General features: G+C 31.5%; 2 protein-coding genes across 5 annotated transcripts in view; both read right to left on the bottom strand.

Moving 5' to 3' along the window:
• The window catches only part of LOC142338292 (uncharacterized), a 318,225-nt gene that overhangs the window by 67,035 nt on the left and 237,501 nt on the right, over window positions 1-13,689 (bottom strand). The gene's annotated exons all lie outside the window — the stretch shown is intronic.
• Window positions 1-13,689, bottom strand: part of LOC142338001 (uncharacterized) — a 72,782-nt gene that overhangs the window by 53,311 nt on the left and 5,782 nt on the right. Inside the window, exons 5-8 of the mRNA XM_075387634.1 lie at window positions 11,629-11,653; window positions 11,114-11,172; window positions 7,654-7,844; window positions 5,035-5,314 (exon numbers count right to left, since the gene is read on the bottom strand). Of these exons, the coding sequence (XP_075243749.1) occupies window positions 5,035-5,314; window positions 7,654-7,844; window positions 11,114-11,172; window positions 11,629-11,653 (555 nt within the window). The remainder of the gene's footprint in view (window positions 1-5,034; window positions 5,315-7,653; window positions 7,845-11,113; window positions 11,173-11,628; window positions 11,654-13,689) is intronic.

Raw genomic sequence — 13,689 nt, 5'->3', positions numbered from 1 at the left:
AAGCTACTTCGTAGATCATTATCTTTATCATTAACAATATCATTAACATTATCATTATCATTATCATTATCATTATCATTATCTTTATCATTATCATTATCATTATCATTATCATTATTAGTAAAGCTACTTCGTTGATCATTATCTTTATCATTAACATTATCTTTAACACTATCATTATCTTTATCATTATCATTATCATTATCATTAAAATTATCATTAACATTATCATTATCATTAACATTATCATTAACATTATCATTCTAAGCAAAGCTACATCGTAGATCTTTACTACAACCTAAACAGAAACACTCATTATATATTCCTGGATAATTACATTGATTAACTAGAATATTCAAAGCATTGTTAAATCTAAATCCTCTATCAATAAGATAGATTATATTTAAACAATAAGCCCCACAATAAGATTCATCATATTGTTGTATTTTCTCATTAGAGTCTAGATCAACATATTCTTCTAAAAATAATGGTGGGGTGTCAACACCAAAACTATCAAAGTAATACACAGGACCACCTTCTCTTCTTATAACTAAAACTCAAAAGTCTTTGGGTAGTTGATCGGGAGAGGGTAAATCGTTTATATCTTTAACAAAATCAACATCTGCTTTATCGTTTGATCTCTCTACACCTTCATATTGATCACCAGTAGGACCAATGATGTATAGCTTATCAAAATATATTCTAGCCAAAATTAGTTTTTTTAATAAGAATGTCTTACCACATTCACTAGGACCAGATATTAAACATCTTATGTTCTCTGTGAGTGTAGCTTCTGTAATTATATTATCATCATTTAGCCATGATTGTAGATCTTCATTTATGTTTACAGAGATATTGTTACAAAGACTTTCTTTGTTGATAGGTTTACCCCTTTGATGTTTTTCATCAAATAGATATAAAAAATTATCATTAACATTATCATTATCATTAACATTATCATTATCATTAACATTAACATTATCATTATCATTATCATTATCATTATCATTATCATTATCATTATCATTATCATTATCATTATCATTATCATTATCATTATCATTATCATTATCATTATTGGTAAAGCTACTTCGTAGATCATTATCTTTATCATTAACATTATCTTTAACACTATCATTATCTTTATCATTATCATTATCATTATCATTAACATTATCATTAACATTATCATTATCATTATCATTATCATTATCATTATCTTTATCATTATCATTATCATTATCATTATCATTATTAGCAAAGCTACTTCGTAGATCATTATCATTATCATTAACATTATCATTAGCATTATCATTATCATTATCATTATCATTATCATTATCATTATTAGTAAAGCTACTTCGTAGATCATTATCTTTATCATTAACATTATCTTTAACACTATCATTATCTTTATCATTATCATTATCATTATCATTAAAATTATCATTAACATTATCATTATCATTAACATTATCATTAACATTATCATTATAAGCAAAGCTACATCGTAGATCTTTACTACAACCTAAACAGAAACACTCATTATATATTCCTGGATAATTACATTGATTAACTAGAATATTCAAAGCATTGTTAAAACTAAATCCTCTATCAATAAGATAGATTATATTTAAACAATAAGCCCCACAATGAGATTCATCATATTGTTGTATTTTCTCATTAGAGTCTAGATCAACATATTCTTCTAAAAATAATGGTGGGGTGTCAAAACCAAAACTATCAAAGTAATACACAGGACCACCTTCTCTTCTTATAACTAAAACTCAATGTGTACCATCAGTTGGATGCAGATTGACAATAATGTTGAAGTTGGGTTCACAGATTGTTTTAGGACTTTGATCTCTCATCACTATTTCAATTGGTGTTAGACTTATATCTTTTCCTATATCTTTTATTCTGATATCACTCATAGCAATATTATCAATTTTAAATTTGTTTTTGAAATCCTCAAAAGTTAGGATAAGCTTTTTTAATAGGTATAAAAGAGGAGACAGGTAGCGCAGTTATAATTTTTATTTTCTTAATTGGAATTTGTTATATAACATATGATTTAATACCAAGTAAATATACAAAACTACAAGAAAGCTTTAATGGAATTATAAATAGGAGACTAGTTAGATTTGAATATGAAAAGTCGCCATTACGAACTATTGTTTATTGATGGAACTGGTACTGGCAAAACCTATTTTAGTAGACAATACTTAAAGTTATACTTAGATCCGCGAAGCGGTTACACCGATCAAAACCAAGACCAAGATCAAGCTAAAAATATAATTATAGTTTGTAAAGATAGAGATTGAATAGATCCTGAGACTGATGAGTTTTATATTGGATTTAATACATGCGATATAAAAATGATCATATCAAAAAATAAGTCTAAATTCAAAGATAGTGTAATAGTACTTGATGACATGGGTGATAAGTTAAAAAAGGATAAAGCTTATTATTTCACAGAAGGAAGATATTATACTATTCAAATGATTGTAATGTGTCATAAACCAGCTCAAATAATTAATACAGCAAGAATGAGTTGTGATACTATTTATTTAACAACTTATAATGGAGCTGATCTATTTAAAATATTTAATGAAATATATAAATGTGAACCTAACTTCAATAAAATAATTAGTGAATTAAATAGTAACTATTATAATTGTACAGATGGGATGTCAGATGAACTTCGTTATGGTATAATTAAATATAATAGGAAAGAGAATACTTCTATTATTATTGATAAGAATAGCACTATGATATATGACTCGAGATTTGGTTTCCTTGATTTAAAAGCTCTTAGTTTAAAAGACAAATTAGAAAGTGAAGACAAAAATAAACTTATAGCATATATGAAACCACTCATGATAAATGCTTCAGATAGAAATACTATTAATCATGATAATTATCAGTTCTACTTTAATAAACTTCTTACATCAAAAGGTATTAAAATACAGAATGATGTTTTAACACAAGAAATTATTGAAGCTGATGGTTTTAGGTTAGCATCAACTATTTTAAGAATTATAGGTACATGTTTTATGATATATAATTATATGAGTCTTGATACAACAGTAAAAACTGCTGGACATGTGGCAACGAGTGTAAAATAACGAGACTGGAATTTTAAATAAAGAGGGACGAAGGTATTTAAACAGACTATATGGAAATAATGAAGAATTTAGAGAAGAAATTATAAATTTTGTTAGAGATAAAAAAGAATTAGACCTTAAAGAGATTTTAGATAGAAGACATAAAACTAATACACTCAATATGACAGGGAGGGAATATTTAGCTAGTTGTATCCTATCTAAAGATAATACTAAAGATGTAAATGAAATCGTGGCTAAATATGGCGGGTGTAATTGAAATTTGACCAATTATAAATGGTTAAAAAATGTTTAGAGTGTAAACATAAATGTGGACTCCCTTTTATTTTGGCTTTTCATTATTCAATTTAGTAAATGTGCATGTGGTGGTAAAACATTAAGTGGTATTTGTATGAAAACTGATTGTTCTTTTAAAGATGAATCTGGATATAACTCTAGCTCTAGTTTTAACTCTAACTCTAACTCTAGCTCTAGCATTAACTCTAACCCTAACTCTAACTCTAGCATTAACTCTAACTCTAGCATTAACTCTAAATCTAACTATAACTCTAACTCTAACTCTAGCATTAACTCTAACTCTAGCATTAGCTCTAACTCTAACTCTAGCATTAACTCTAACTCTAACTCTAGCATTAGCTCTAGCTCTAACTCTAACGTTAACTCCAAAGTCTTAACTAGAATTTGTAATAAATGTAATTCTGTAAAACCACTAACTGATTTTGATGAGAGTAAGTATACATTTTACTTCAGCTACAGTTAATTGTCTATATTGTCCTTCTGTTGTGAGATATGATGGGATAAGAGCTCATGTAAAGAAACAACATCCAGATGTAGAATTAACTAGAGGATTTAGTAGAAATTTAACTGAAAGATCAGCGGAGCTGGTTCCCAGATCAGTGGAACTGGTTCCCAGATCTGTTATTACCCAAACTGGGGAAAGTTGTTCGTGTAAATATTATAATTTTTTGTATCATTTCTTAATAATAATGGAATAAATATAGAAAAAGTAAAAAGTAATATAAATTTATTGAAGAGTATAGATAATTTAAAATAAAAAAAATATAGAAAAGTAAAAAAATTAAAAGTTTTATTAAAAAATTTAGATAATTTTAAAAGTTATTTAAAAAAGAGGGAAATCACTCTTTAAGCGCGATAAATAGTGATTTTGTACTGAGGCATCACTCCGATAGGGGCCATTTCGCTCTTAAAGAGTGATTTTCAAAATATTGCAAAAATTTTAAAATTTATAAAAGAGTTGAGCTGGTTTTTTGTTCAAGTTATCCACGAAGTGGTCACATCAATTTTCGCAAGTTGGTTTTACGTGCTTGTTACACGGTCTCACTAGTTTTATACTAGTATCTGGGGACGTCCACTGGAGTCAGTGGGGATCTGCGAATAGTTTCACTGATAGAACCCAAACTATCCGTTTGATAACAGTTAATTACCAGCTTAACTCGACACTAGTGGTTTTGCACTAAGTGAGACAAGAAATGACAGATTTTGAGTGAATATAAAGGTAATATGTAGTAGTGGATATATAAATGGAATTAGAGTAATGTGTATATGGGTACCGTATCGCGGCTCTATGCTGCGATGGTACCCATTTACAAATTACTAAAAATGTGTGAATACATCTTAAAAAAAACACAGCCCACCAATACAATTCAAATGCTTTGAATTGTAAAAAACCACGATGTCCCCAATAATAGCCGCTATTGCTTCGCGGCTGTTAATAAATCAAATTGGCTCTAACTTTCAAGTTGGCTCTTTCCCATTCCAAAACGACCCTCAAAATTTACGGTACTCGAGAGTCTTTAGCTTCTAGCCCAACTGTTTGGGGGTTGGAGCTAAAATGAAACCCAGCTCAAAAATGAGTCATGTCAAGTATAATTTTCCAAAAAGAGAGCGCCTTGAGACTCATTTGGACTCCTCTCTGCCTCCTTTGTGAAGGGATTCGAAGGTAACGTAGTCCCAGTAGCAACTGAACTTCCATTGCGTTCGCTAAGTCCTTTTATGAAGCCCTCTGGAAAACTTTTTCCATCATTTTCACAATTGCAAACTAGTCCAAATTGGTTTTGGGACGTTTTCATGCATCTGCATAACTTAGACTGACGCCCACAAACATTCGGTTTGTTGTATTTTATCTGTTCTTTGTCGATTGAACCAAGTTTATCACTTAACCTCAATGCCTGAAACACATGCGGTTACATTGCCCCATCAGCTCCCATTAATTTTTGAACCCCCCCCCCCCCCCCTCATTTTTTGCCTTTGCCAGTAAAGGCATCCGGGGCCAAAATGAGTTGTATCCTTTTCAAGCCCTTTCCCCCTTAAAATTCAAATTGGGGCATAAAATTAAAGTTTTTATTGATTTGGTAGTTTTATTATCATTTTTGGTTTTTTTTGCCTCTGATATAATCAAATAATTCATATTCGGACTAAAATTTGTCTATTTAATTTTGGCTCAGTTATCGAATGGATGATAGTAAAGACCGTTTTTGTCAATTATCAATTATTGTTACTTTTTGTTCATAGTCCAGATGTTAATGTGAACAAGATATCCTTATTGACCCGCTAGCGGTTTGTTTCAATTAGTTTTAAAAAAAACGATTTGGGTTATTATTTGAGTTAAAACAAAAAGTAACAATTTATTCAATTGCTATTCTGCGTTTTAACACAGATATTTTTTTGCTATTTTTTTTCTCCTTGCTGTTAACATTTTTCTTTAAAAACTCATTTAGGATTTCTTTAATTTTAGAAACTGCGAGAGAAATTCGTTTGTGTGTTGATTTTAAATTGTTTGTAACAATCTGAAATGATAAATTTATAGCAAAAGTTTGTACTCCAGACAAAAGTTTTGTTATTTATGACATTTTTATGATTTTGTCTTGAAAAGGTGCAAGCATAAATAAATTTTTTTCGCCTGTCTCAGCGTTATGATTCTAGTTTAGTAACTAAGGAGATAGGAACTCAGATTTAAAAAATAATTTCTAGACAGCTTGACTTTGTTTCATTTAATATACTGCACTTGTAGTTTGCCACCAGTTTAAAAGTAAAACGATTTTTTTAATGGCTTAAAAACGTTAATGAACTTTCAAATTATTTTACTTACAAAATGATATTCAAATTAACTGGTATTGACAAGCGGGTCCTTCAACGAATATTTATTTTGTTTCTGACAGTGACAATAGAAACGATAGAACCAGTTGTACTCGTTGATCTTGATTTTGGAGTTCGCAGGTAGAATTGCTGGCTCCTCCTTAATGGTTGACTAATTTTGTGTTCTTTTTTCAGAATTTTTACTTTAAAAAATCAATTTGGTATTTGATATTTTGAAAAACGTCAATTCATTACTTTTGTATGCCTTGACTACAGACAACAAAAAACAGCAAAAAATTATTGGATCGAGAAGAAAACACCCGTTTATATGTCGCTTCTTTATATGTTGAATTTTCAAAAGAGATCCTTTAATAAGAGATAGAACAATATTATTGAACTCTACTTTTGGAAGAGACTGGTGACATTTTCAATTCGAAAGAAGTTAAGATCACAATTATAACTCATAGTCTTTTGTCGCTTTATCTTGTTTCAAATAAAAATTTGTAGAAAGATTTTCGTCGTAAAGTTTGTACCGGCAACAAAACCCAAAGTTTTCAAAAAGTACCAATGTTTTATAATGTTTATATTAAGCATTAAAGAGATATATTTTTAGGCAATTGCTCACAATTTCTTCTTTCATCCAAAAAAGTACTATTGTTTTTGAAAACACCTATTGTCTTTACAAAAACACCTCAAACTCAAAACTAAAACAAAAGCAATTAAAAGGCCACAAAACAACTAATTTGAACCATAGACATCTGCAAATACTATAAACGTAACCAACTAACGTCGGGCGAATTGCTCTCAAACGACCGACGAGCGGTTGGCTTCGTCAGTAGCTAGGCATGGTTTAGTGATGCCAGCTTTAGCTTAATTGAAGAGGCGTAAATGAGCGCAGCTGGAGCCTTTCGAGCTGAAGGGCTCTAAGAGCACTTAATGCCCACTGGGCGCTACCTGTTTATCCCGTTCGTTTGGATAAAAAGTCAAACGGGTCAGACGAAAAATTGGTCCAGCAGAAAATCACATAAAAAGACCACAGAACTAATATAATTGCTACAAACTCCATTTGAGAGCAATTTATGACGTTACTGATGTTAATTTACTAACGTCGGGTGAATAATAGCTATCAAACGACTGGTGAGTAGTTTACTTCGTCAGTATCTAGCTGTGGTTTAGCGTGGCTAGCTTTAGCTTGATTGAAGGGTCTGACCCTTTTAAGCCGAAAGATGAGGGGGAGAGTCAGACTCTAAGAGCCGCCCTTTCACACCATGAATTTGTGTCTCCAAAATGTTTTCAGTTAATCGCATGTTTGAGTATAGCAAGCCCAAAGGCTCTAAGAAAACTTAATGCACTCCGAACGTTGCATGTTTATCCCGTTTTAGGACAAAAATTCAAAAGGGTCGACCAAAAATCAGTCAAGCACTATACTGACCTCAGAGAGACATTGACACGCAGCCTTTCTGGAGAATTTGATCAGAGGAGGAATTTTATTCTCATCAATTGGGATCAGTTCAGATGGAAGCAGATTGATGTCTTCATCTCGCTCGCTTAGTATTGCAATATCAACTCCTCGAAATAGTAAATTGTAGGCTAGCGCAGACATTGAAACCGTTTCCGGAGACCCTGTGGTCATATTGAATGACCCGGGTCGAGGTTTAAAGGATGTTTGTCGTGAAAAATGTAAGAAGGGCGTTGAATAATTGGAACTATTCTGTTTCTAGCCCCCCCCCCCCCCCGTTTTTTACCCCCCCCCCAGTTAAAAATTATATGTTGCTATATAGCAAGTGGGGGGGGGGGGGGCATAATAGATCCCAATAATTGATACTTTCACACCTTTATAATGTACCACATAAACTTCAAATTATAATGGATAGGTTCAACTATTAAAAGGCTATACAATTTCCTAGTAAAATCGTCTCGGAAAAAATGTGATTGCGCATTATGTCACGACTTATTGTTCCGACCCACTTTGGTTAGCTGTTACAAATTTTGTATTTGAGATCATTTTTTATTGTTCCGACCCCACTTATGGGGGGAGGAACTATATACTCAAATGGGTTTTTTTTTGTTCAGTCAATTTTCGCCGATCGATATAATCATCGTAGAGAGTTGAGAGAGGTATTATTAAAAAGCCCGTCCAGCGTAGAATATGGAATTAAAAAGATTTTTTCATTTTTCGCATTTCATAGGGAGTTATCGAGGTTTAAAGTTCTGTGAATAATTGACGTAATTCATCCCTATTTATTCACATTTTCGGTATTTCTCACCTAATTTTCGTCCATTTTGCTGAAATTTGTTCAAATTTTTTGTTATCGTGTTATTGATTTTATCTCTAAAGATAGAGGAGGGTTGCTGAATTCTTCGATCCGGGTTTTTTGGCTAGAGTTTGCTAAATTTTTCAAAATTCGGTTTTTTTTTCGGGATCAAATTTGATTTTTTTAGCTCACTTATTTTAAATTTGCTGGGAGTACATACCTTAATACTGCGGTCAAATGCTTTTTAAGCTGAAAAACCAGCTAGTTCTACACCTGCTGCCTTTGAAAGTCTTCTGGAATTATTATTTCGCCAGTTTTTGCAAAATAGAACTCGATAACTATACAAAAAAAATTTTTTGACAAAATGAAAATGTTGTTGACAAATTCATCTATTTTGCAACTATTTGAACATATGACTGTTTTTCTAGACGCGCAGTATCATCTGTGTTGATCTTGATTTCGTCTTGGATCCTTACGAGAAAACTTTTTTCAGATTTTAGTGGGATTTTAAATTTTTTCAAAATATCTCCGCTATGTAAAGGTTTTTTTATTTAAACTTTTTTTACTTACAAGAAATTCAAATCAAAGCTCAATGAATGAGAGATACTATTCAGAAGAGAATAAGACCCAGCGACATTATATTACGGTTTCAGAATAAACCCATAGTTTTGTGGCTTTGACCAATTGTTTTCGTAAAAAATTTTTTAAGTACTTCTTGAGTTTTGCTATTATTGGTTATCTTTTTTGTAGTCCAATGACTTATTGTCCCCAGTCAATAATCCACTTATTTCTTAGGAGTAATAAATGAATCTAGACAATTCTTTCAGTTGTTATCTAATGTCTGTTTTGTGTTCAAATATAATTGTTTTAAGAAAATATCGGTTAATTTTTGAACTTTGCTACATTTTTATTTTATTTCTCTCAACTGCAGGTGCATCTCAGCAAAAAGAAGCAGAAACCGATTTCTGATGGGATATATATTATTGTTTATAATGGTTTTAAGTTCAACTAATGGTCTCTTTCAATTTATACTACGCGTTTTCGTGTTTTTTTTTTAATTTTTGAGCATAACTGAATATTTTATGTTCATTTTGTTTCCTTGTCAAATTATCATAGTATTGATAAGTCCATTTGAAAGAATGTATAGTAGAGAAATTGAACAGCGTTGGAAAAAGCGTATGTGGATATGTTAATTGTTATAATTATATAGTTTATGCTTTTTGGGCTGAGACACAGTTATCTCGCAAAATTTAAATGGATTTTTTTTTGTTTTTGCCAATGTTTGTCTTTTTTGTTGTTGCACGCTATATACCTGATAACGATATGTTTCAACTGCTCCCGCAAGACGTATAACTTAACCTAGTTAAAAATTTTGAGCTTATCGCTGTTTGTTTTAAGGACTAAAATTTTGAGTATTTTCGCTGTATTGAAATAAGATAAAAAAAAGAAGAAAGTTTTCGAGATTTCTATACTCTTAAAATTTTGGGTTTCTTTTTGTAGTCATCTCCTCGTAGTCTTTTTATAAGGAAGGCTATTTGACGTTAAAAAGCAGAACAAGTGACAGTTTACAGTTCGTTTAGGCGTCGTTTTATAATTATAGTGTCTTGAATAGTGTGACCTCGCAAAATCGTTTGACGTTTTGGCTTCTTTATATATTTGTTGTTTTTATGGGGTCATGACTTTGTCCCATTATTAACAGGCCCAATTGATTTCCAGAGGCACTGCAACTTAATTTATTACTGTTTGTTGAAATTTTAAGTCAGTCATGAAAGTGTTTGTTTTCAAAAATATATTTGAGATTTTGAGCTTCGTCATTTTTAAAATAGTTTCTTGGTCAATTTGTAGCTTAGTCTGTAAACACAGGTCACAACCCATTTCCAGGGAACTACAATTTGATTTCTATAATGGTTTTAGACATGTGTTTTTCGGCTTTGTTAGTACTGTTACAACAAGATTTCATAAATTATTTGAGATTATTTTAAATGTGTACATTTTATAGGATTTTTTTCTTTTTAATTTAAAACAGTAATCGTAGTTTCAATTGGCTTTGAAATTTTGCACAATTGAACATTGGATAATGACAGGTCTCGATTGCTTCCTATGGAAATATAAATGAACATTTTAGGGAATTCAGTTGATATCTAATGACATTAATAACGGTAAACATTTTTTTTTCAAAAATGAAAACATATTTTTGAATTTTGGACCTCTTTGCTGTCTTTTGTCGACCTGTTAACCAGTCGCATTGAGGACGCGTCTCTTATCTTAATTAATGAAGTATAGTTTAAATTGTTTTGTTTAAGTTTTATCTGATGCGAGTTTGATTTTGTTATGATTATATTTATTATAGCCATCGAGTTTTGGTCGTAAATAGTGTTTGTTGTTTGATTTTTATTGTTGTTCTTTAGGGTGGCTTTATTGTATTCCATTGGTTGTTTATTGAACGATACGTATGTTGTTGAAGGTTTTCTAACTCTTCATCATTTGGTAGCCAATTAACTCAGAAATGTGGATGAGCGGGGTCGGAACCTTATGTGCGTGCGCACATTACCGAGCCTCCTTGTTATAGCTTGGTTCTCACATAGTTTCACAACTTGTCTTCACTGATCCTTAATATTTTTGCAATTATTCCTCGACCCGAAGAGAAGCTAATTGCAGGCGTGAAAAGTGATTGATTGATCCAGAACTCAACGTAGCTGAAACGAGGACTGGTTTATTATCAACAACTTGAGATTCTACTCGAAATTTAAGAATTCCAAAATTTTTCGGAGAAAACATAAAGCAGCACCAAGTTCATGGCTAAATAAAGCTGTCAATGAATAAATTACAGAACGAATGAAAAAAAATAATTAATGAATAACAGCAAAATCAGGTCAGTTAATTCCATTTTCAAACGTGTCCGGACAAAACAGTCTCAGAAAAAAGAGTCCCAGACAATCCAGTAATAAGATTAACTTAAGCAGCTTCTTTGTTAATTACTGGTGTGCATATCTTTAACTATATTTTAATTGCGACTATGTCGTGGACTGTTTTGTCAGCTTTCTTAGGTTTTTTTTTTTATCTGGCACTGTTTTGTGTGTTCACCGATTGAAATATTGAGTCGGATTTTGATAATTTGATTATCACTGATATACTAAGAACACACTACTAACAATTTTTTGAAGGGGAAGACTGCAACTGAAACAAAAATATGACAGCTGAGCAAAACAATTTTCAAAACAACAGTTTATTTGTTTATCGATTCAAATTCATGTTTTTGGTAACAATTCGTATTAAAGTTAACTTGGCTTGATATGTTCTTCACTATCACAGGTTATCGCTAATAAAATCTGCCTATTTTGCCTCCAAATGCAATGGAAACTTCAAAACATAGTTGGATGAACGCAGACCATCCGCATCACGGCAGCAATAAAATGAATCTTAATTTGAAGAATTGAGAACTATTATAAACAATAAATTAATTAGGGCAATAATAACCTAGCTGTCCGCACATTGATTTGATGACAATTTTTTAATGCCAAATTACCCAATGTGCAAAATCACCCAAAGCTATTATACCCATTTTCATTCCCGTTGATCTTTTCGTTCAATAATCCTTTTAAAAATTACAAGTCGGTAAATTACAAGCATGCTTTATCATACTTAAGCGGACAGCTCGAACCCATGTGTGACGGTCCCATATCAAGTCCCGTGGGACACTGAGGCATGGCCATGGCCCGCAGGTCACGGTCAAATGATCTACGCTTACATCTAAAAATTACTTAAAATTGCTAAATATACTTTATTATACTCTAATTTATCTCACTTAGGTACTATTATGCGGTTTTGGAAAAAAACCACAGAAAAAATCACTATCAATTTCAGATTCCTCTAGATCATTTTTAGGAAATAAATCCCTCTTGAATGTTTAAAATCTGCGCTTTTTGCACGTTTTGCCATGCCTGGCGGGCCATGGCCTAGCGGCCCGAGCGACTTGATATAAATATACCACAACCGATGACGCCAATGACGCTCGAAATTTAGTTTTATAACGGATTTCATTTCCATGGGGTTATATCTTTGGGGGGATATCCCCTCCGGGATATATTTCCTAGCTAAAATCAGAATAGGAGTTTTCCTTGGGAGTAAAAAATTTTGTAAACCTTTGGCAAAATAATGAGTTGTAATTGGATTAATTTTGAATTTGTAACTTGTATTGGTAACTTTGTATTGGGTATTCTGCCCAGATACACAGAATATTTGATGTCCACAAAAGAATATTGTTAATAATTTCTAACAATTCATATATATAAGGCAAAAAGGAGCACATTTGATTGAATAGTAGTGCTGATAGAATTGGAAAATGAATTTTTCATTCATTATTTGTGGAAAATTTGCTCTTATTCCGTCATCCTGATTTTAGTATTGCCTTTCTGCGAATCTACATTTTTCTTAATTTTCGACAATTTTTATTAAGTATTCAATAACTGTGACTTGAAGCAAGTTCGACTGGCTTCCGTCCTCAAAAATATATTCCAACCATTCCAAAAAATCAGCCTTTGCGAAAATTGTGTCTGTTTTTTCCAGACGATTACAAAGATTACAAAGACTACATCATTTTTTTCGCTTTAAAATCAGTTTTTTTTTAAAGATCACTATCAATTTTAGATCCTTCTAGATCTCTTTTCGGAAATAAATCCCTCATGAATGTTTAAAATCTGCGCTTTTGCACGTTTTGCAGTGCCTGTCGGGCCGTGGCCATGCCCTAGCGGCGCGTGCGACTTGATATAAATATACCACAACCGATGACACCAATGACTCTCGAAATTTAATTTTATAACGGGCTTCATTTCCATGGGGGTTATCTCCTTGGAGTTTATCCCGTTGCTTCTATTTCCTAGCTAAAATTAGGTGAGATGTTTTCCTTGGGAGTTTTTTTTCCTAGTACCACTCTTATGCTAAGTTGATGTTGAAAAAAAATTCTTAAAATTTTGTAAAGCTTTAGTAAAAATAATGAGTTATTATTGGATTAATTGTGAATTTGTAACTTGTATTGGTAACTTTGTATTGGGTATTTTGCCCAGATACCCAGAACATTTGATGTCCACAAAAGAATATTGTTGATAATTTCTAACAATTCATATATATATATATATATATATATATATATATACATACATATATATATATATATATATATATATATATATATATATATATATATATATATATAT

This window comes from Convolutriloba macropyga, chromosome 4 (assembly GCF_964194025.1).
Source record: "Convolutriloba macropyga chromosome 4, txConMacr16.3, whole genome shotgun sequence".
NCBI lineage: Eukaryota > Metazoa > Xenacoelomorpha > Acoela > Convolutidae > Convolutriloba > Convolutriloba macropyga.
The sequence above is the reverse complement of the archived record's forward strand: the minus strand, read 5'-3'. Positions and strand labels throughout refer to the sequence as shown.